At 39.4% G+C, this 24399-nt stretch overlaps 1 protein-coding gene across 14 annotated transcripts in view; it reads right to left on the bottom strand.

The window, feature by feature from the left end:
- The window catches only part of HECTD4 (HECT domain E3 ubiquitin protein ligase 4), a 187867-nt gene that overhangs the window by 72735 nt on the left and 90733 nt on the right, over positions 1-24399 (bottom strand). For 5 of the 14 annotated variants that reach the window (XM_023647129.2, XM_023647131.2, XM_023647134.2 and 2 more), the window contains exons 12-29: positions 20509-20741; positions 19990-20135; positions 18595-18665; positions 17862-17967; positions 17144-17264; positions 16330-16458; positions 14256-14380; positions 12529-12682; positions 11911-12011; positions 9839-10037; positions 6795-6941; positions 5554-5658; positions 4269-4432; positions 3481-3714; positions 2307-2499; positions 2006-2110; positions 1196-1284; positions 635-810 (exon numbers count right to left, since the gene is read on the bottom strand). In XM_023647129.2, the coding sequence (XP_023502897.2) occupies positions 635-810; positions 1196-1284; positions 2006-2110; positions 2307-2499; positions 3481-3714; positions 4269-4432; positions 5554-5658; positions 6795-6941; positions 9839-10037; positions 11911-12011; positions 12529-12682; positions 14256-14380; positions 16330-16458; positions 17144-17264; positions 17862-17967; positions 18595-18665; positions 19990-20135; positions 20509-20741 (2598 nt within the window). The remainder of the gene's footprint in view (positions 1-634; positions 811-1195; positions 1285-2005; positions 2111-2306; positions 2500-3480; positions 3715-4268; positions 4433-5553; positions 5659-6794; positions 6942-9838; positions 10038-11910; positions 12012-12528; positions 12683-14255; positions 14381-16329; positions 16459-17143; positions 17265-17861; positions 17968-18594; positions 18666-19989; positions 20136-20508; positions 20742-24399) is intronic. The other 9 variants (XM_023647132.2, XM_070220098.1, XM_070220100.1 and 6 more) reach the window with 5 other exon arrangements.

Here is a 24399-nt window from a genome sequence, read left to right as displayed (position 1 = left end):
GCTAACACGCGGTCTTTCACTCGAGAACGTGTTTATTTAACCTGATCTCTCACGGTAAGAATTAACACTTGTTATTATGGGCTATGCCCAGTGTTGTGTAGCCGGCTTAAATAAGGCGATGCACTGATTCCCCTGAGAAACGCAATTTCAGGCTAACGATTAAAAGGTGACCAGGAAAACAATTCATAGTGGAAATTCATGCTAGAAGCTTCGACATAATTACCAAAGATGAAACGTAAACTCAACTTCAAATAAAAAGGAAAATATGACGTGTCACAAGATTCACAATGTTGACTACTTAATTCAATGTTACTACGAGAATGACAAACCATGAACTGAACATAAGGGGCACTGGATTATAAAGATGCATGTCACTGGGCTCCTTCGATGCTCCCAAGAAAAACTGAATGAGGCAGGCAAGGAGGCACCCCTGATGCTCAGCTAACTCATAAAACACCACATGAATTCAGTAAAAAGTATTGCTTGGCTGGAAAAAGTAAAAGACAAAATAAAAAATGTTGAAATTTCCTTTTTTTCCCCCTAAGAGTACACAAGAGTGTTTTTGTTAAGTGGCTAACGTATATTTTATGCAAAGACTAGTGCAGAGCCTGTGCAGGGCTGGCTTGAGCAGTACCCGGCGTCTCTGCAGGTGTCCCCGAGCTACTTCTCGTGAGGCCGGACTGGGCCGCAATGGTGACATGCAGCAGCAGCTCGGCGCGGTTCATTAAACTCTTCACCAGCGTCTTCGTTTTAGCCAGTGGGTGTGAGGGTTTCTGAAGAAGAGAATTCACTTCTTGTAGGAACTTCTCCCTATAAAGAAAGGCTGATGTGCATTCAGTCGTTCTCTAGTTTACCAAAACCAAAGTTTTTTAGTTATAAAGGATATGAGAAGATAGAGGGGAAACGCACCAGATCACCTGATACATATTGTTCCCCTTCCCCTCTGCCCGATCCGAGGGAGCAGTGTCATAAACTGTGGCCAGTTTTAGTTCCTTTGGCCCAGTTTCAAATGCCTATATGCTAACTTTTGAAGGTTAAAATTAAAGTTTCCAAATTACCAAATGAGTTCCCACTCTAAAATATCTAGTGAGTGCACAATATTCTTTACAATGTCTGTGAAGAGACTAGGTCTTCCCATTTTGTTCTGAGTATCACGGTAATAAATTAGCTTTACATAGCTGTTAACATCACTAACCTCAGTGATAGGACCATGTTTTCAAGATCATTTCCATCAAAGGAGACTTCCTTCATTGAACACAAAAGTTCTAGTTCTTTCATTTTGTTCTAAAGAAGGAAAAATCAAGAAAAGATGGTATGCAGGATATGCAAAAACTGAGTTTTACTGGATACATTAAAAGGAACAGAAAATTTCTGGGAAAAAAACACCACCTTTGGTCCATATTTCTATGCCAGAAGCACACTGGTAAGTTACTGTTTTATATTTCAATGATTAAAAATGGCATTGACTACTTTCTGGGGATTTCTTCAGTGCTTATAACTCTTTTTTTTTTTCTGAGGAAGATTAGCTCTGAGCTAACATCTGCTGCCAATCCTCCTCTTTTTGCTGAGGAAGCCTGGCCCTGAGCTAACATCCATGCCCATCTCCCTCCACTTTATATGTGGGACACCTGCCACAGCACGGCTTGATAAGGAGCACGTAGGTCTGTGCCTAGCATCTGAACCGGCGAACCCTAGGCTACTAAACCAGAGTGCATGATCTTAACCACTAAGCCATAGGGCCGGCCCCTTATAACTCTGACTTTTGTTTTTTAAGGCTTGAAAGCAAAATTTGATAATGATGCTAACTTCTTTATACAACTATTAATCAGTTAAAAACACTGAGTAATTTTTTATTTGTATTATTGACGTGGTGAACTAATCAATTTTATCTCTTTTTAAAGAATGGTTCTATTTTGGGGTGTGCAACATTTTAACAAGTGACAGACGATACACCTTTGCACTATAAGCAACAATGGCCCAATGGTAAATCACACAACACGCTTACCTCATTAAAATGGTAATCATAGAAGAAAGGCATGTTATTCTCCAGTTTCCCCTGCATGGCATCATCAACCTCACTTTGCCATTTCTGTTCCAATTCTGCAACACTCTAATAGATACATTAAAATATAAAATAATGTGAAAATGGATGCAAAATAAAAACAAGTGTAATCCGTAAAAGCAGAAATTTTAGTTGTAATAATATTTTTTAATTCAGATCACTTTTTAAACTTCATTAAATTTCTAGGACAGAAATTATTTCCAACAGTTGTAAGAGAAATCTAGATGTTTTAGCTTTTCCTTACCTGTAGCTGTCGCTCCATGGCATTGAGTTTCTTAAAGGTCTCTCCCATAATTTTACACAATAAATCATATTCCTCAGCATGTTCTTCTTGATACTGGAAATTTATTAGGGACTGAAGTGCATCAACCAAGTTCAAGTGCTTAATGACACATGATACCACCATTTCCTCCATCACGTCTGGCTGAATTACTTCTCTGTCATTACAATGGAAACTAGTCAGACATATGTCATGCTCTCAACTTACCAATACTGTATTTTACAGGTTGAAGAATGTAGGCTTTGATTTAAATATATTAAATATTCGCCACACCTTCTTTATTATAATAAAGAGGTACGAACATCATGATGGCTCTTATATCAAGTTGGCAATAATTTAATATATTTAACTGATAAAACTGACATTGGTTGGTAAAATTGAAAATCAAAATTAAAGAGATTTCATTTTCTATGATTTGTATACTTTGAGCTAGAATAGGTCTAAGGCTAAAAAAAGATCTTTGGCACCACTTATCTGACATTTAATTTTATTCAGTATTATGGCTCGTGGTATGTCATGCATATGGATGTGGAGCTAAAAACAATGGTGCTTCTGTATTTTTTCATTTCAAATTTCATTTGTTCTTTAAATTTTTCTCTCTGAATGGCCAATCTTGCCTCTGAAGGCAGAGCAGAAGCCTGCAAAACAGATTTTAAGCAAGAATACCACAAAGACATTTGCAACTTCAAGACTTTACATTCTGATGCCTCACTATCTCTCTAGGCATCAAAAATAAAGAAATGTCTCTATACTCTATGGAAACCAAAGTTGATGAGTACCAGCAGAAGGTCAAACCATTTGAGAAAAACGTAGAACTTGTCAAACTTTAGCATGCATTAGAATCATATGGAAAACTTGTGAAAACGCAGATTACTGGCCCCATCCTCAGAGGTTCTGATTCAGTAGGTGAGACTTGGGGCCCAAGAACTACCAAATTCCCAGCTGATGCTAATGCTGCTCACATATTGAAACCCGCTGCCCTGGCATAACACCTGGGGTACTCCCTAGAGTACTTCGTTACATTCATTAAGTAAAACTAAAGGTTCATTTGCTAGACTATGAGAAGAAATATACCCCTTCAATTGTTTAAAAATTTTCTTTTTCATTGGGAAAAATAAAATGCTATATAGCAACATACTTTATACTTGGCCTAAACTGAGGTCTAGCACGCCCAGAAATTTCCCTGAGCTTTATCATGATTCCTGGAGGCAGCCTGATCCGGGGCAGGTCAAAGTAGTTTCCAACAGGAGGCACGAGGACGTCAGAGGGGTAGGTGAATTCTCTGTCTTCCTCGATGGTCAGAGGCAGTGGAGACGGGCTGGGAGTAAGGGCAGGGGAGATCACACCATTGGCCTCCACTTGCCACTGACACCTGAACAGACAGAAAACAGGTTCCTCACTTCCTTTTCCATCTGGAAAGATACTTAAACTTTGCATATATATCAAATATATGAAGGATCACCAAACCTTCTCCAGAGGCAAAAGACAAACGAGCATTATATCAAACCACATGTTTGGGAATCTACTTCCTCTCCAACATTTTAGTATGAACTTTTAAATATATAGAAAAGTTGAAATAATCACATGGTTAACACCGACATACCCACTGCCTAGATTCTAGAATAAACAGTTTGCTGTGTTTGCTTTATTGCCTATCTACTCATCCTTTTGGGGATCCTTTAATTTAATTATACAATATTCGGGTTGGAGAAAAGCTTATGCAGTTCAACTGTAATTTCAACTTTAGTAAAGTAAGGGCCAGAAGGCACTTTGGTGTAATTTTCATCTTATTTCTTAGACACAATGACACGCATGGGATTGTCAGGCAGCAGGCACAATCAGCTGGGAAATGTACTAAAAGTAGTTTTCCACATAAAGTCCTCTATCCTTCGTGACAAAACCAGTGCAATTTGAGCCTTTTGTTACCTTTGTAAAAGTTTGGACCGCAATAGCTCCTGACAGGCTTCTTCTTCTTTGGTAATTTCTGGTCCATTGTACAGGATTCTTAACATGGAACAAGCTAACACAGACAGACCTAAAGCCAGGTCTACCAGAAAAGGCAAGCCTCCCGACACATCCTCCGAAGACTCCTACAATGCAGACAGGGGCAAACCACATGGGTCAGTGTACTCAGTGGAGCCCTTCCACTGCACTGCACCACACTGCAATGTCCCCCAATAGGGGCTCACAGAGCAGCATCCAGTATCATCGCTATGGGACACAGGGACAGCACCCAACACCATGAGTAGATAGATGGTAGCACTGGAATGACCACAAAGTGAAGTCTCAACACAATTCTGGAGAGAGAAGAGCCATTAAGACTCCATATTAGAAGCAGCACAAATCACATGCAAGATTCTTTGGATAGCTTCCTCTCTACTGTGCCTATCAAGGCATAAATCGGTATTTCATTTTGTCACCTCCATCCTGTGCTTGAACCAAGATGTTGTCAATGAATTAATTCAACAAATATTTATGGAGTGCCTAATGTGTACCAGCCACTGTTCTAGGTCCTGAGATAAGCAGAGAACAAAACAAAGACCCCTGCCCTCATGGAGCTTACATTCTAGCAGATAATTCCACTCTAGAGAGTCTTAGCTTGGTTTAACTAAAGCAACTTCCAAGGCAAAAATGTTTTTACAAATCAGGCAACTTGAGGGGTTAGTAGAACTCCTACTACTCTCCCTCTTTTTTTCCCAAGTGGGAAAAGAATTTATTTATATGGATTCCTGGAGGGAAACTGGCACTATTAAAAGGAGTAGATTAAAACCTGTATACAGAGTATAACATGAATAATTACACAGAGATGGACCTAGACTAGCAAGAAGAGCCTCTGGGAATAGAACGCAAATCATCTGATTCCACTACTCTTAAAATTCAGAATCCAAGTGCTTACTTCTATTAGGTGTTCAAGTCTTCCTTGCCCTGTGGAAAGATGCTGGAGGCAGATCACCTCTCCAGGCTTTGAAGACGGAGCCCCTAGGAATAGACTCTTTCTGTGCTGCTGAATTGATTTTAGGTCACAGCTAGTGGGAATGGAATAACACTACCACTTACTATTAGTAGTCTACTACTGCCAAATGCCAGATGGAAAAGATGGATGAAATAGTAGCTCATATTTTGCCCTGTTTCCAAGGCAAATATGATGTATGTAACCAAGGCACATAGGAAAAAGTACATTACGCCCACCGCAGTGGTTAGATTCAAGTACCTGAGCGCGAACCGTGCAAGCAAAGCCCCACATAGCTTTATCAGGAGTGTTGTGTTCACGGCCACTTCTCATTTCAAAGGAGAAGGTGACTGTATCTCCTTCCACCTTAAAATTTAATAGGGGGGGGAAAACGCACTTTAAAAACAAGACACACAACTTTCAAGAGAGCAATGAATTTCAGAGATTTACTTTCAAAAGGACCACAGCAATATTTCACTCCTTTTCTCACTTGTTTTTCGGATTCGAATTCCATCCCCTCTCATTTGGACACCAATCTTTCAGGTGTCTCTCCTGACCAGGCAGCTTTTGGGATGAGGCATCTGTGAAATGGGCCACGACTGCCCAACAGCAGGATCAGGGTAAAGATTAATCAAATCTTGAGCATGGTTTCAATAAATTCCTCAGATTCCTATTCTTTCTGCCCTCCCCCTCTCTACTTCACCACCTCATTTGTGCCAATAAGGCAGGCAAATGGGCAGTATCTTGAAGAAGACAGAGAGAGTGCTGGAAGACCTTGCTCTGTACTGTAGAACCAACACCATGAGTGAAAAACAAAATGCAGGAAATTAGAGAACAATTAAAACTGTTGGGTGGTCTGGATACAGATGCATCCAGACTATACCCTAGGAGGTAACTTGCTGTCTATGGCTGAGTTAAAGAGAGTGCGTAACATGTACAATGGAGGTAAGGGAGCGGGGAACAGACTTTGGAGAGGTTTCCAGGTCTAAGTAGGCATTTCAGTTCATATTCATATTCTAGGTATATATGTCGTAGTTCAAGGGCCCAAATTACAAAGCATGGCTGAAATCTCACCAGTTTGAGGTTGGATCATTATTTTTGGTCCACAGGCCCAAATTTATTTGAAAACATCAATTCAACATTTTTAAACTGCAATGCCCCTGTGGTTCTAGGATACCATCACAAGGGAGTCTAGAGAAGAAGTAAGCTGGAAGAACTAGTCGTCCTTTTAATGGACAGGGAAGGACGATCTGTGACAACCTCAGTCCCTGGGAAACCTGTAGAACGGATACAAGTTCTGGAGTAGACGGGGTCTGATGCCACACAAGTGAAAGGAGGGTCATTCTGAACGAAGTAGTGAGTTTACAGTCCTGGCAAAGTAGCCCCACAGCAATAAAAGCCCCCATGGAAACTTTTTTCTGGAATCACAGTTAATGCTTAGGCCCATAAGGAACGTAAGTTCATTTTTCTTTTCTAGGAAGTGAATGTGACTGATACCATACCTTCACCAAGTCTTTTGGCCAACCAGTTCCTAAGACACTACGGCTGCCATATCCCAGTGTATTGCCTCCATACTCAGCAACCTTCCTACTGTTTGTGTTAGGCCCCGCGTATATCACCAACTTCAAAACAGAAAATAGACTGTTAGACTGTAAAAGAAAAACAAAAACAACATCTACAAATAAAAAGGCTGCAAAAAAAAGTTTGTTTAAAAATACATTTATAATCAGGCCCTGGTGTCACTCTAATCTAACTACTATTTCCTGATCTTTTAGGCAGAACTGATACTAGTTCAGATGCGAGCAGCCATTGGTATTTACAGGGCAGCCACAGAGTAATAAGAAACATTACCACAATTTCATTGGCTTGGGGACCTCACATTAAAATAGTTATACTCAGCTGTTATACATATATTTTTAAATAGCTATTTTAATCCTAAGTAATGACATATAACTCATCAATAACAGATACAGTTTGTCCCCTTAAGTCCCCCAAAATTAATAAAGTGAGCAAAACAATGGAAAGATGCTTGTATCTAACACAACAAAATAAACACAAAACAAAAAAAACTCAATGAATGAGGATTTTTAAAAATGCAACAAATTGAAAATAAGCCATCTATTCTTAGAATGTTGCTTAATGTCATAAAAAGAAAATGACACAAAGTCGGGCAAGAAAGGGGGCTGCTTCTTTTTAGGTCAGTTTTCATGTATCAATACTTTTCCTCAATAAAGGCTGTTCATTTATATCCAATTAACCACCATTCTAACGTGCAGGAGAAACACTTAGAGGTCCTTTGGCATTCAAGTACTTTCAGAGAAGAATAAAGCCCCGCGTCTGTAAACACCAAATCCTGTCTCCTAGTGTATGCACACTCTCACTGCCTCTGACTGTGTAAGAGAGCTCCGTTTGGACCTAAAAGCTGAACTTTTAGCCTGGGACACTTATCATTTTGTGATTTCTTACCCTTTTGGACTTTTTGCTGACACGAGCCAGGGACCACTGGAAAAGTAAACGTTACTCTTACCCTTGTGTAAGCCTCCCTGCCCCCACATTTAATGCTATCGTCTACTGCAGGTCAAGGTGAGCGCACATCAGAAGATGCAAATCACTGGTTCTTAAAGGAGACACAAATGACACCAACTAAAATGACAACCTCTTCCATTCCCATTTTACTTTTTTTGAGGAAGATTAGCCCGGAGCTAACACCCACCACCAATCCTCCTCTTTTTGCTGTGGAAGCCTGGCCCTGAGCTAACATCCGTGCCCATCTTCCTCTACTTTATATGTGGGATATGTGCCACAGCATGGCTTGCCAAGCGGTGCCATGTCCGCACCCGGGATGCAAACCAGCAAACCCCGGGCCACCGAAGCGGAACGTGTGCACTTAACTGCTACACCATGAGGCCAGCCCAGATTCCCATTTAAATAGTCATATCACTTGAATCTAGGAAATGGGAGTAGCTGATGCCAAGAACTATGAAGTAGGTTAGATTGTGTTAGGAGATACATTTTTTGAAAGGCCCACCAAAGACTATCTTCTAAATTCTAGTGCTTCCAGCTAAGGTGAGTTTTGGGGGCGAGTCTTTTTTTTCTATTTTTTTCTTTTTCTTTTTTTTTTCCTGCTTTTTTCTCCCCAAATCACCCCAGCATGTAGTTGTATATTTTAGTTGTGGGTCCTTCTAGTTGTGGCATGTGGGATGCTGCCTCAACAGGGCCTGATGAGGGGTGCCATGTCCGTGCCCAGGATCCGAACCAGTGAAACCCCAGGCCGTCAAAGCAGAGTACATGAACTTAACCACTCAGCTACAGTGCCGGCCCCTGTTTTTTCTTTTATGTATCTCTCCCCGTTTTCTTCTTTTGGTGAGGAAGATTGGCCCTGAGCTAACCTCTTTTGCCAATCTTCCTCTTTTTTTTGTTTCTCCCCAAACCCCAGTACATAGTTGTACATCTTAGTTGTAGGTCATTCTAGTTCTACCACGTGGGATGCCACCACAGCATGGCTTGATGAGCAGTGTGTAGGTCCGCACCCAGGATCAAAACTGGCAAACCCTGGGCTGCTAAAGTGGAGCACATGAACTTAACCACTCGGCCACAGGGCCCACCCCGGGAGCAAGTCTTAAATCCCTCTGGACATCTCAAAATCTTCACTATCGTAAAAGACAATGGGGAAGAGGATTCTATAATTTTCTCTGTAATGTATTTCACCGTCTCATAGTATATACAGTTAAGAAGTCCTTTATTCTTAACCTAAAAATCTCCCCTGGTGGGATTTAAGACCATTTGCCCCTACACAGTTCAGAGGAGAGAGACAAGAGATGGCTAATATCTACATACAAATAGTCCTATCTATGTACAAAGGTATTAGATAATCCTTCAGTTTTTTTTTTATATGTTACACCTCATAATTTCATTAGCCCTTCCTCATAAGGTCAACATGATGGTTTACAATGCAACAATCATAAACAGAAGAAAATACTTCAGCCCCTAAAATGTTTCCTTTTACTTATAACTGTTAAGCCACTAGGCCAGAAACTACACTTCCTCAAAACCTATATAAGCCCTGAGGTAATGGCAAAGAAGAAGAAATAATTTAAATAAATATAAACCAGATCCTAGCACACCTGAAACCCTTCTAAAAGGCCACCTTCTCCCAAAAGATACATGAGACACCCCAAGAACTGGGCAGTAAGACCTCTCTAGACGAATGGACACACATATCTCGAGGAATTCCAAGCACGAGGGAAGGCAAGGGGTAAGCAGAATGGAAAGGAAAATTTCCTTTGACTCAGGTCTAAATCTTTGAAAGCTTACGAAAGTCTGCTTTCACTATGTCATTCAACACTGTTCCTAGGCCGCAGAGGCACCGACTCCTCTAACTCCCCAGTCACTACCCTTCAAGGCATTACCTCAGGGAACTTCTCCTAAGAGATATCTGCAGGCAGGAATAAGTCAAGAATGGTGACCAGCAGCAAAGAAAAATAAGAAGCATCTAAGAAATCGGCTTGTTAGAGGCGGAAGGAACACTAAACCAGTGCTTGCTTACTTTGTCATAGTCATATTGGGAAGAACATCTGCTATCAAATCTCAGATACAGGCAGCGGGCTCCGGGGATGTGGACGGTCTCTTTAAATTTATAGTTGTCTCTCACAGGGTGGACTGTCTCCACAGTCTTCCCAGCAGCCCACGGAGCAGGAATCTTTAAACCAGTGAGAAAGCCTGGCTCTTCCTTCTCTTCTAGCATTCTAGAATGAGACACAGAGAAAGTGATTTAGCTTAGCAAGGAAGGGAAAAAAAGGGGATACACAGTAAAATATAAAATGTTAAGAAATTTTGCTTTTATTTTCCACAGCATGTAGTATGACAACATTGTGGCTTTTAAATGTTTGATATCAGCGGCGAGCAGAAACATGAAAAGAAGTCCTACATTTAAGGTTCTTTTTCCTTTTATTTTGTTGTTAGACAATATATCTGCATTTCTTTTCCTCTTTTTAAAGGGGGAGACCCAATTCATATCCGGGAGAGGACCTCACCAACTCTCATTTAAAGTTGCTCAGGAAAAAAAAAGATACTGTGAAACACCTTAAAAACTGACCACCTTCCGAAGCCCACAGGATTAGTGTCCTGTAAAGGTTCTTTTTATTGGTATCTAAATGCCAATTCTTGAAAACTCCATGAGTCTACGTGACTACTTTTTCCTGTAATTTTTAGTAAAGAAAAGTGCCTCTGAAGTCCTCTTATCTACCTGCAATTGAACTCTCAAGAACTTCACAGCCCAAGGTTGGGGAATACAAACTCCTACAACCTAAATGCTGTTGTGGAATTCTCTTACACTCTTTCTGCACGGTACTGCCCAACATGGTTAACTACTTAGTCAAATGTGGCCATTTAAGTTGAATCTAAATTAAATACAACTTTAACTCCAGTTCCTTGGTCACATTCGCCACGCTGCAGGTGCTCAGTAACAGCACGTGTTGCAGCCGACAGTACTGGACAACACAGATACAAATGTTCGTCACTGCACAACGCCCCACTGGTGAGCCCTGCTAGAGAACCTGGGAAGTCCTTCCTTTCTTTTTTTTTTTAAAAGATTTTATTTTTTTCCTTTTTCTCCCCAAAGCCCCCCCGGTACATAGTTGTATATTCTTCGTTGTGGGTCCTTCTAGTTGTGGCATGTGGGATGCTGCCTCAGTGCAGTTTGATGAGCAGCGCCATGTCCGCACCCAGGATTCGAACCAACGAAACACTGGGCCGCCTGCAGCGGAGCACGTGAACTTGACCACTCGGCCACGGGGACAGCCCCAAGTCCTTCCTTTCTGATCACTGGGTTCAAAGACAGCTTTAGTGAGATGTGATCGACATAAAGCAAACTGCACATATTTAAAGTGTACAACTTGGTTTGTTTGGCCATATGTATTGATCCATGACGCTTCCTCCTTCCTTTTGGTAATTCAGATGATTACTTGTTTGCTTTCTGTCACTAGAAATTAGTTTGCATTTTCCAGAGTTTGATACAAATAGAATCACAGTATGTACTTTTTAGGGGGTCTGGCTTCTTTCTCGCAGCGTAAGTATTCTAAGATTCACTCATGTTTTCGCATCTATCAATGGTCCATTTCTTTTTATTGCATTGTATGGATAGACCACAGTGAGCTAATCTCTTCATCTGTTGATGGACATTTGGGTGGTTTCTTGTTCAGGCTATTCTAACTAAAGCTGTTATGAACCTTCATACACAAGCCTTTGTAAGAATTTACGCTTTCCTTTCTCTTGTGAAAATACCTGGGTTATATGGTAGATCTATGTTTAACTTTTTAAGAAAATGTCACATTGTTTGCCAAAGTCATAATATTTTATATTATTACATCCTCATCATCAGTATATGAGAATTTGTCAATTTTGAACTTGTTTCTTGATGGGGAAATTTATTTTAACTTCTCCCTATAAATTCACAAAGCTGTGTGTGAATTTTTGTGTTTTGCACACAAAATTTTGGCCCTGAAGTCTCTTTCTTTTCCCAGTTAGATAAACCTTCCTAACAACCCCTGTAAAAGAAGCACTAGGCTTTCACAGAAGAAAACAAGACAGGGCCTCCCGAAGGAAAGCAGCGTCCCTCACCTCTCATCAGGGAAGAGCCTGCCCTTCTGGTCCGATGCACCACATGGGGAACAGCCCACTTCAGCAAAAACTGGACACTGGGTTTTAAGCAGCAAAGCCGTCTGAAACACAAAACCACCATCATGCCTTAAAGTGCTTACTGTCAGTTATCCAGATGGTACTAGAGCCAAACTTAGAATTCTCACTTAAACTATCTTTTTACAATCCTAGTCTGCCCTTCTTCACTAAGAAATGCTTTTCTACTTATACATCTTAACATCATTTTATTTAAGCCTGGAATGGAACATATCATTTATATTAGTTACTAACAGCCAGCAAGGACTCAGGAGACTCCATATAATGATAGGAACTCAGCAGCGTTGTAGATGAGCATTTTTACAGCTGACTGGCAACAAACACTTACTAAAAGATTGCAGGAAGTAATTCTGTCAAACAAAAAATGTTTCCCCTTAATATTTCAGTTTATTTTTATGACAGTATTTTTCTTCATTCCGTTGTTATCTCCCCTGTCTTCTGAAGACATGGCTCCGTTTCTTCTGCCTTCAGTGAACGCACACAGCCGCAGTGTGAAGTGGGCTGCCCCAAGGGCCGTTCACTTTGGCTCACCATGGATCATACCTGACTGGTATAGAGGACCAGCTGCACTAGCTGAGGCATCAGGGCATCGGCCATGGTCAGAGTCTGTAAATTTGGGTGCATCAGGGAGGTCAGTAACACTGGAAGAAGGTGACCAAGCATAGTAGCCTTAGTAACTTGTTCCAAGCCTTTTAACCTACAAGAAGTTTAAGAAAACACACAGCTTAAGCAATCCCCAATCATGTGAAGAAGCGACTAACGTCATCTTTATCTGACAAATCCTCTTAAACTGCATCTCCTTGAACTAGTTAAGCACTTAGGGCTACAGCAATTCAGTCCACAAATTTCCCACCTTCCACCACTGAGGGAGGAGGAGAGAATAGAAATCTAGTAATCGATTTCCCCTTCAACCTGTGATTTTGCCAAAAAGAGTTTACGTGCTGCTTTTCGTAGCACCTGTGAAGCCCTGTATAAATGGGTTCTAAAATGCAAAAAGTTACTCCAGGTAGTTACAACTTGCAAAGTTTCCTTGGCTCTGGGCTACAGGTCACTGTGCTGCACTGAGTCTTAGGTAGGGGGAAAGAGAATGGCCACACAACGATTCGCCTGCCCATGGCAGTGACGCCCACTTCTGGCCTAGAGAAAGTGGCTCATGTCGGGGACAGAGGCAGACAGATTTTTAATTTGTCTTTGAAATCAAATTCTTCCCTCCCCTCCACACTTTACTGACATATAATTGACAAATAATATTGTATAAATTGAAGGCATACACCATAATGATTTGCTATATGTACATATTGTGAAATGACTACTTAAAATCACATTCTTAATATCCCAGTCTTCTACTGGAAGAATTAATGTATGTGACTCAGACAAAAAAAGATGTGGGTTATATAAATTCTCTACGACTACTTATGATATTGGGGTTAGAACCAGAAACAGACCTCGCATCTCCCAGGCTCTCAGACTGTACCTCCTCCCCAGGGTAAGTCTAAACCATGTGCCAGCAGCGGACTCTACATGTCTAAACAAGCCCCAAGGCAACGGCTATCTGGATTATATTGTTCTCAGTTCCAACCTGCCCACCTGTCTCTAGGAGTGGGCAAGAAACAGGGACATGGGGACAGACAGGGTTACTGGAGGAAAAATTACACTTCAGGATTGTTTTAGATCAGTAGCTCTAACATGAAAATCATCAACAAACACAGGATGAAACTCATCTCCAACAGCAAACCATAGCAGGAATTTTAATGGAGAGGACTGAGAAAGAGCTTTATTACTGGGAAAGAGAAGTTTACCCTCTGTATAGGTCACTCCTATATATGGACAAGTAAAATTACAATACGATCTTGAGATATCATGTCAGTGTCATCTTCTGCACGGCAGTTACTTATCTCTATCAATAAGTCACTTCCACCTCCCTAAAGTACTTACCATGAGGAAACTACATGTACGTGGTACCGAGCTGGATAATTGAAGGAAAGGCCAATTTGGGAGTGATGATGGCAGAAGACCCAAATGTCAGAGAGGATGCCGTCCACCACAACCCTGCTACCCTTAGATGATGGCTGTTAGCCCAATCTCACCTAAAAGCACCACTAAGGAGTACGATTGCACTTGGCTTTGAAACACTTGCTGTTTCAATCTATTCTCACAAAAATCTCTCTATATTCAATGAACATTTGATGTTCTAAAAGATTTCGCTTTTATAAGCAAAGTCTTCTTCTTGAAGGGCAGCAGGTCACACAGTTCACAAGCCATTTCCTCACCTCTGCTCACGGTCAGCTATGTCACTATTTATGAGGGCAGTTGTGACCTGCTGTAGCATTTCCAACACTTCATCACATCCAGTCAGGATTTGGGTGGCAAGAGCCAAAATACTGACCTTTAGCTCCTAGGTAGAAGATATCATAATATTATTTTTAAGCTTTGTGATGAACAGACACTCACAACGACAACATGAAATGACGTATTTAATGATGTATTTCCAAATTAAATAATGAGGTGGCCAGAATAAGCCCAAAGCAGTAAGTTCTGCTAGGATGGCAAATAGCAATTTGATTTGGGAGACTAAGGCCTGGAGTGCTGACAGAAATACGCAGTATTTCACGAGGAGCACACTGAGTCCCTAGGAGAAAAGGCATTTCTCCCATCCCCGCCAGCACAGGAGAGCTCCCAGTGGCCAGCCCAGAAACTGTCCAGGTGGAGGATGGCCTTGGGTGGGATGAGGATAGCTAAAGAGAAAAACAGAACAGTAAAGGTGCATGTATAGGTGGTAAACAAAATGAGACGAAAACACAACATTCTGAACCAGTACAAGTGACCTTTTTACTTAAAGTTTTAAATCATTACACTTGAAAACAGGCAAGTTAAAAAATTCAATTAAAGTAGCAGGCAGTTATAGGATAATAAACATTAAAAATAATTACTAGAGAGTTCATGGGTGTACAAATATTAAATAATATGTTAAGAAACACTAGTTAAGATCATGGAAATGTTTAGTTTACTAATATTTTCTATTAAAAAAAATACAACCAAGCTAACGCTTTAGGTCAAATTTGTGTTTTTAATTTTTCCCAGAAATATATGACAACCCAGCCTATTCTACCTTTACCAAGAGTATTTCTTTCCATGAGTTAATTCAGAATTTATCAAATTTAGCCTTTCAAACAGAAAACACTGGTTCGCACTGTTGGAATTTTCTGGGGTCTTTTTTTGGTATTGTTAAGACATTTTTATCATTAAGAGAAAAAGAATTCTGAACTGACTAGAGGAGATAAATCATGGTTTAAGTCACAGTAATCATACCAGCCGGAATCTACTGACTGCACACCCTTTAGAGCAAAGTGCTGGGTAATTTACATGCCTCGTCTCTAGTCCTCACAGCAACCATACAAGGGAGGTGCTATCGTCCCTTTTTACTGGTTAGGAGACTAAGACAAGAGAAGTTAATAAATAGTATCAGCAATTTAAATGATTAATTCATGCATTTTTGCCTGCTTAAAAACTGATAATGAGATAAACTCATAAATATGAACTAGCAGGTGTATGATTTATACAGCATATATGCATAAAGGAGTAAGAAGAGGGCAAACCATAATGGCTTTTATCTTCTACTATGGCTTCCTTGGTTAATTTTTCAGTGTGTTTTAGTCAACATTTTAAGGAAGAATCAAGTTCCTACTGATTTCTCTAATTCTCCCACAAAGATGAAATTCTGAAGAACAATGCAAACAACAGCCTTGAGCATCTGTCAAAATTATAACAACCACTGCTATAAAAAAAATCTTTGGATTGCTATAAATTGCCATGTGAGAACAAACTGAGTTTACACAGAAGCTAACTTAAAAATAGTTACAGAAAATGAACTACAGGTTTAGAAATTAAATTATTCAATATAAAGATTGTGAGGAAATTATCACCTTTTTAAAGTTATTTGAATCAAGAGAATATAATAAACCAGCCAAATTGTCAAAATGTTCAAAATGTTATGCTCCCAGATTTATTTACCTATCTATCTATCTATCTATATAACTTTCAGGTGTGAATGAGATCACTTGTAAGTGCCATATTTTGTAGTCTTTAAAAAAAGATGAAAATAAACAGAGGCACAAAAAGATTGACAGGAGCACACAGATGACACATTATGAGAGTGTCACAAATATGGTAACCACTGTGCAGTGACATAAAATTCTATGAAATGAGTGACCTAATATTACATCTCACAAAAATATAAGCCACATGGTGAAATTTGACACCATAACACAGAGAAATTTAGCCAATTAAAAGCTGTGCTTTACACACTGGGTAGAAAGCATCGTTAGAATAAAGCTTGGTGTTTACCTGTACCTTCAATGTCTCTCCCTGCAAGGAGTTGTCACTGTCATCATTCTCATCAGGTTTAATCAAAATAGTGTTACTGAGAAGGTGGTTCTGGACTGCCATCAGATAGCGCAAGCAGGAGGATGCAGCCTTTAATACAAATAAGGGCATTTAAATGATCTAAACCAGACTGAAAGAAGGGGTCATGTAAGCCTCATGTTTTTAAAAGATTTTGACAAGGGAAGCAAAAGAGAAAGTACAGAAAACAGATCAAGTTAGTTTCTCTGGTGACTTATTTCCACGTGGCTTTTGATATATAATTTGACACATTTACCATAACTTTCTGTCTTCTGCTACATAATTCTTACTAATCACTCAGATACTTACTTCACTTTTTGCCTCCTAATTCTTCCCCACCCTCTTCCCCTCACATGCATCTCCATTAGAGAAGACTCTACCCAAACCCTTAAAACAATCCTTTGGTTCTTATCAGTCTCCGTGAAACAGCGAAGGTTTAGAAAACAATGTTAAATTAAAAATTAATGGGGGGGAAATCCTCACTATTTTAAGCAAAATGAACACATCTAAATTCAGCTAAATAATTTATTTCATCAAAGCATTTAAGCAGGAGGAATAAAGCCTCTGGAGAAAGTACTCCAAATGGATTCGTCTAGTTCTACATTTTTAGGACAAGCACAGCTATCCATCGACTTTCATCAATTAAGTCTATCCTTGTAAAGCGTGTGTCTGTCTGTACACATACACACCTCAACACAGGAAAGCGAAAAGAGGGACACGATATAATTTTTCTTTCATTAAACACATTTTTACTTACAGGTACGGTTGAAAGGAGTTTTTGAAAATCATCTTTAGAGACAGTTTGGCACTTGGTGATTAAGATACAGGATTCTCGTACAACAATCTTCAGAATGTAGTGTAAAAGCTCATCGTTTAGTCTTGAAAATGCAGGGAAAATGTAACAATAAGATATTGATGGTTTGTTAATAAAAGGATAAATTTTATACAATTGGCACAAGATGACAAAAAGAAGATATAAAATTAATTGGTTCTGTAAGTAAATCATCTTACTCAGCAATGATGCTAATAACTAGGTGTATTATCTAAATCAAACTTACAGAAAAAAAATGGTACCCAAGTACACAGTCTTAAGTATTTTATAAATAGCAAAGAAACCAACCCCTTCCTCCCCTCACTAGCTCTAACCACACTCCCACCCTCTCTCACAGACCAGCAATTTGGATGACACCCTCCACCAAGATTTTTTGAATAAAATCTATCTATTATTTTTGCTAAGTACCCATTCTCCAGGCCCAAGTTACTTTACTGATAAAATGGCAACATGCTATTACCATTTCTTAGAGCAACTGTGGGATTTATTATCTTTCAACTGATCCACAGTTTAGGCTTCACATGCTAATTATCATATTGGATATTATAAGATACTAAAGTTGATAAAACACATTTAAATGTAAATTAATTACTTAGAAGAACACAAAGAAAAGGCCAGCAGTGAGTAATATAACTGGTGTCACCTGTAATGGTCATCCTCCTCGCTGCCAAATCGGTTGTTTTGGAGCTGTTCCGCTAAATTGGTTAGGATCACGTCCCGCAGCTGGGAGAGGCCGCTGTTTCTCTCTCCTAACACAGAACAAAGCTCCATAAACTACCCTGGTAAGGACACTTAGAAAACGGATGCTATCAAAAGAAGTTTTTAAATAAGCAGACTGTCAACAATCTAGGGGCATTAGGCATACGTACTTACACAAGCAAAGATACTCACAACCAATCACACTTTTTTAACCAAAACATCCTGATTTAAGTGTCGTTTACCCTCTTGATAAATCATAAAGTGTGATTTCTAGTTGCTTAATGTTGCTTATAAATGCAGAATGTCTTTGACTCGGTGAATTTTGTTGTTGTTGTTGTTTAGGTTAACTTTAAAAGTTGAGTTTTAATGTGTGAAAAAAATGTTGGCTCAGAAATCACCAAGAGATTGTTATCTTTAACATTCTTCAAACATCTACAATCAGGTACATTATGCTAGTTGTAGGGATAGAAAACAGATTATAAAGCTTGAAGATACATAAAACATGATTTCTGCTTTCAGTCTGGCTAAAGCGTTGGCATATGTGCAGATACATTTTAAAAATAACACAAACTAACAAACACAAAGAAAAGAAATATCTATTATCTTAATATCAGGTTGTGTGCTTAGGGACAAAAAAAGGGATGGTTGCTCAAGGATAATTAAAGGATAATTCTCACCTTCTGTTAAGACCAGCTTAAGTAAGTTATTGATTTCAGTTTCACCTGGGTACAAGATATTTAAACCAGAGCTGAAATGACAGAAAAGTCAAAAAGCTTTTAAGCAAATGTTCTGGAAAAATCCAAGCTCTAAATATTTAAACTTTTTTTTAATTAAAGATGCCAGTTTGATTACATAAAAGTCTGAGGTAAGTTTCATCACTAAAAAACCAGTTGAACCTAAATTTGCGATATAGGTCAATTACCTCCCTGATAAAAGCTATCACTCTCCTTCTCATATCTGTGAATTACTAAAATGATAACTTACCTGAGGCTAGATGCAGAATTGGTTAAAGAGAATTGAGCTCTAAAAAGTCAATGTAGTCAAGCCAGCCAAATACGCAGACTGTGCCCAAAAAATCATTTGAGAAGGGCAATTTTTAATTCTCAGCTTTTCCAAAAGGGAAGAATAACATTGCAAGTGATGCCAGAATTTTTTTTTCTTTTTTATGAGGCTTAACATAAAGTGCACATATTTAAAATGTACAATTTGATAAGTTTTGACATACATATACACCCATGAAAGCATCGTCACAATCAAGATAGTGACCATACCCATCACCCCTAGAAGGTTCCTTATGGCACTAGATTTTACTTATTACCTTAATGCTCTCAACAGAAAGGAACCCAAAGCATAATCTATTAAGGAAGGAAAAAGATTCCCCTCCCTCTGTGCTCACCCCGTCATAACGATTCTCCCAGACCAAGCACTCAGTCCTGTCTTGGTCACTAACTCATACTTGGTCACATTAAGGCTATATTCCTGGATAAAAGTTCATTGCATTAAAAAATATATTGATAGGTTAAATGACAATAAATAGAAAATGGCCCATAATTTCTGTCCTCTTATGTAACAAGTTTTAAGCGGATTTTAAAAGGCTAACACATCGAGCATTACTTTTCATCAGGCCTTACTAAAATCTCACAAATCTATAAAGTGGGTACTATTTTTATGCCCATTTTACAGCTGAGGAAATGGAAGCCTCAAACCAAGGTCACAGCTAGTAAGTGGCAAAGACTAGAACCCAGATCTGCCTGCTGCCAAAGCCTGCTTCTTAGCCAGACTGCCACACTGTCTCCCAAATGAGAAGGATATCTACTTGCAAACCACCAAAATAGCCACTTCAAGAGCTTATTTCAAATCCAAAAGGTGAGATGAGGAATGTAGGTATACAGATGGTTTGGGTCCTTTGGGAGCGGGGCCACAAACCCCTCTCCAGTTAAATTAACCTCTATGCATGAGTCCTGACTGTGCGATGGGGTAAGAGACAACTATGCTACTAGCTTACAGAGAAGATTACAATACAGTGCAGAAGTATTTTGCAGAAAGCACTAAGAAAATCATTTGCTGATTACCTGATGGCAAGGCAGACTTCCTTCTGAATTTCAGGGCAAATTTGATCTTTTGGTGCCATCAACAACTGCCAAAGAAGCAATCCCGACCGTCGAATGATGTCTCGATTTCTTTCAGTTTGTGGGCTGAAGAAAAATTTAAACACCACCTACAGAAACATAAGGAGTATATCTAAAAATGCTAATTCCACTGGAGATAAAATTATCGCTATGAAGAAAGTACATGGTGGATATTCTTATGAATAGATACCCAGGTGGATTTTTAACCACAATCTCTTCTATTGTGTAATAGTATAATTATAGTAAATATTTTACATACATTAATTACAATGAGCTACATATAGCAATACTCCATTAACTGAAGTGCAATGAATATGACGGTAATTCTCATGACAGGATTAGAATGTGGTAAGATGCAAAACAGGAATGTCATTAAATTTTTCTTCTAGTAGAAATTAGCTGGCTGAAGCCAAGGTTTGTGTTTCTGTTTCTCTATTATTTATCTCAAAACAGTGCATTTACCTGAAAGACAACGAGAATGCAGCGTATAATACAGGTATCTCCATTAACCATGGCCTTCTCCATAATGTCACAAATACTGCTAAGGTGGTGTGCTTCAATCGGATGCTGCTTGCCCAAGACACTTGTGATTGGAAGATTGGGATTGGTAGCAAGAAGATTGAGTTGGTGTATGCACATCGCACCAACGTGGTGCAATAATTGGTTTATAACCTCATTCGTGGTTATAGCCTCTTCTAGAAGATGAAAAGGAAACTCAGTGAGGAAAGACATCTCTGTGGGTGGTCCCCAAGGAACAGACTTCTGACTTATAAAAGGTGCATGCACACTAGAGAGTATTTTGGCTCTATCGCTTTCACCACTGCTAGAGAACTCTTCCCTGCCACAGGGTGCTGCTGTGAAAACACTTGGGCATTTCTTTTTTTTAGAGCATAAGTAGCTACTGCTTCTTGAGCCCTTTCTATATGCTGGACAATGGGCTGGATGCTTTACACGCATTACCTTACAAAATCATCATAAACTTAGACTATTTCAGCCTTGTTTTGGAAAGGAGTAAATCAAGAGGCAGAGAGGTTAAGTAACTAACTCACCCTAGGACACACAGCTACTAAGTGGTAGAGCTGGGATTTGAATTCAGGCCATCTCAGCTCAGAGCCCATGCTGGCTACCATTCTAGTACAATCTCTCCATTTTCTATGGCTCCTCTATGGTAGAACCCCACCCCAACCCTGGTCCAGAAATATCTCCTCCCGTAGTACCTCAACATTTCTATCTCATTTAGTCACCACAGCCTAGGAAGCCATCAGTGCAACCTTGTGAAGGTTGACAAGCGTCCCCCTATATAATAATAAATGCCTGATGGATGGATACAGGCATTCAGGGAATGGAGGTGAAAATAATCTAAATAGGCCAAGTACCAAAAAAAGATTGCTTTTTTCTTTAAATTAGCTGAAAAAGAACAGGAAAGTAGGTAATCTTGGAGAGGCAGGCCCGGGTTGGGGAACCTTAGAGCTGCAAAAGGCTTGTAGGTGCTGGGAACTATGAGGAAAGGATTCATGGACAACCGAAGAGAAGGTAAACTTGACCAAAACTAAACTTTTCAATTGAGTATTAACCCTAGGGCCAGGCTAGGTCCCACTCTCTTCTGCGCCTTTTGAGTCCTTGGTCTTACAACAATAGAATTCAGGTCAGTACTGTTCATCTTCAACAAAGACATTTTGAAAGAGCTTTGGGACCTACCTAAAGAAATGAGGTCTTTGATTTTTATGCTGAGTTAGATGGGAAGCCAGTGGAGATGTCTGAGCAGAGGAGTTGCAGATCTGCCTACCGAGAATGGAAAAGGCTCTGGCTGCTGCATGGAGATGTGGAGAAGGGCAGCTCCAGAGGAAGGGGGAAGCCAACTGAGGGGCTACTACAAAATCCAGGCGAAGACGACACCGGCCTGGACTAGAGTTGTAGCAGCATAGGTTGTGGGAAAGGGTTGGATTTGGGATGTGTTTTGAAGGTGGGAGCTGACAGAATTGATGATGTCCATTCGGATGTGGGGTGTGAGAGAAAGAGAGTCACAGATAACCCCAATTTTTTGGTCTGAGCATATGAAAGCATAGTGATCCATACACTGGAAATATGCAGCACTCAGTAGGTATAGATTTGAAGACAGGGAGAAACAAGGAGTTTATTTTTGACATGCTAAGTTGAAGATGCCTATTAGATATCCAAGTGGAGGCAAACACATAGTCTGGAGTTCAGGCAAGAGGTTTGGAGATAATTAGGGAGTCACTAATATATAGTTGACTTTTCTTCTTTTTGCTGTTTTTCTTTAATAATTTTATCAAGATATAACTTACATACCATAAAATTTACCCACAGTAAGTGCACAGTTCAATGATTTTTAGTAAATTTACACAAATACCAAAATCAAGCATGAAAGCAGAGAAATTACTACCGACCCTATAACAATCAAACTAACTATAAGGAAATACTATGAGCAACTTTATGCTAACAAATAAGGAAACTTAGATGAAATGCACAAATTTCTAGAAAGACATAAGTTACCAAAACTAACTCAAGAAAAAATAGAAAATCTGAATAGATAATTGCACAGCTTCAAAGTATCACCTCCAAAAAAATATTTATTAATTACTGTGGTAATTAACATATGTGCACAAATTCTCTGATGCTTTTCCTTCCAGGGGGTGGAGCTTAATTCCCCTCCCCATGAGTGTGGGCTTAATGACTTGTCTCTAACAAATAGAGTATTGAAAAAGAAAAGGAGTAATTCCACAGTGAAGAAAGTTGGCATTTAAACCAAAACATCAGTTTTTTAACATAACTAGTAATAAATCTTGTTGACATCATGTACCCTGGCATGATGTAATGAGAAAAGCACTTTACCTCTGCAGTATTCTTCCCCAAAATTTATAACCTCAGTTTAAAACAAAAAGCATGAGACGAACCTGAACTGAGGAACATTCTACAAAATACCTGACCAGTACTCCTCAACAGTGTCTTTTTCTGTTTATCAAATACAACAACTCTCCTCATCTATGTCCAAGTTTGCTGATTATATCTCCCATCATCTCAAAGCTGTTGCTGAGCCATTCTAATGATTTTTTTTTCTTTTCAGTCATTGAACTTTTCAAATCCAGAATTTCCAATTGGCCCTTTTTTAAAAAAATAATTTATTTGTTGAAATTCTCTATTTGTTTAATCATAGTCATCATACTTTCCTTTAATCTTTTAAACGTGGTTTCCTTTAGTTCACTGAATATATTTATAAAGGTTGCTTTAAAGTCTTCATCTGCTAAGTCTAACATCTGAGTTTCACCTGCAATGTGCAGCTACTGATTTCTCTGCTCAGTTTGTTTTTTTAAATTCTTGTTTGTATTTAATTTTTACTTTTCATTTGTTTATTTTTATTCTTGTTTTCATTTTTAAGCTTGCCTTCCTAGGGGTCACCCTGTCTGGGTCAGAGGTTGTGCTCAAACACCTTGAGCCAATAAGACTCCTACTGTGGATGGATCTGTGTGTTTTGGGAAGAGCACATCAAAGTTCAGGCCGTTTTAAACTCTGCCCTGGCTTTCCCTTTCTGCAGAGTCCTCTCATATCTCTGTGTGTGTATGCAGACTTATGTGTAGCCAGGCCTGTATGAACAGACTGAGCCCTCTCCAGCTTCTTCTATGCAGATGTGTGGGGAGCTTATCAAAGCCCTCTAGAGCCTTCTTACTACCCACATCTCACTAGTAAATTTCTAGCTAGTCTGCTGGTTGACCGCTTGCTCTAACCAGGAACCACAACCTCAGACTAGCTAAGCCACTGGTCTTCTCTGTTTGTCACCAAGACCACTACTGTTACTGATATTGCTGCTGGGCATGAGTTTTTTCCACACTCTGTTCCAAATCAAGTCAATCCCCTCCGGCAGCAAAGCTGCTGGTTTACATGATCTGCCCCACCCTGGTGAGACTACTGCACTGACTGAGCTTGAGGTAGGAGACAGAAGCACCCTCAGCTAAGAACACCATAGACTTCCACTGTTCTTATCCAAAGTGCTGTGTTTTTTTCTGAATACCCACTTCTCAATTTGGTTTATGCCTTTGGTCAATTACTACAGCCTAGAAATACTTGTTTTTGATAATTTTGTCCATTTCACCATTGCTTTATGGAGAAAGGATTTGCTGAACTACTCACTCATCCATACCACTATAGCTGACTTTGAAGCCATGAGATTTTAAGTTAATAATAACTTAATAGTTAAGAACCTTAATATTAAGAAACAGAAAGGTCCTTTATTGGTAATTCTAACTATAAATTTGTGTATAGATAAATGCTTATCAATGTAAAACATTGTAACAACACATAATCCCATGCCAGTACAAATAAAGAATCAATCTTTGC

This window comes from Equus caballus, chromosome 8 (assembly GCF_041296265.1).
Source record: "Equus caballus isolate H_3958 breed thoroughbred chromosome 8, TB-T2T, whole genome shotgun sequence".
In the NCBI taxonomy this organism is placed as follows: Eukaryota; Metazoa; Chordata; class Mammalia; order Perissodactyla; family Equidae; genus Equus; species Equus caballus.
This window is presented reverse-complemented; position numbering and strand designations above follow the sequence as displayed.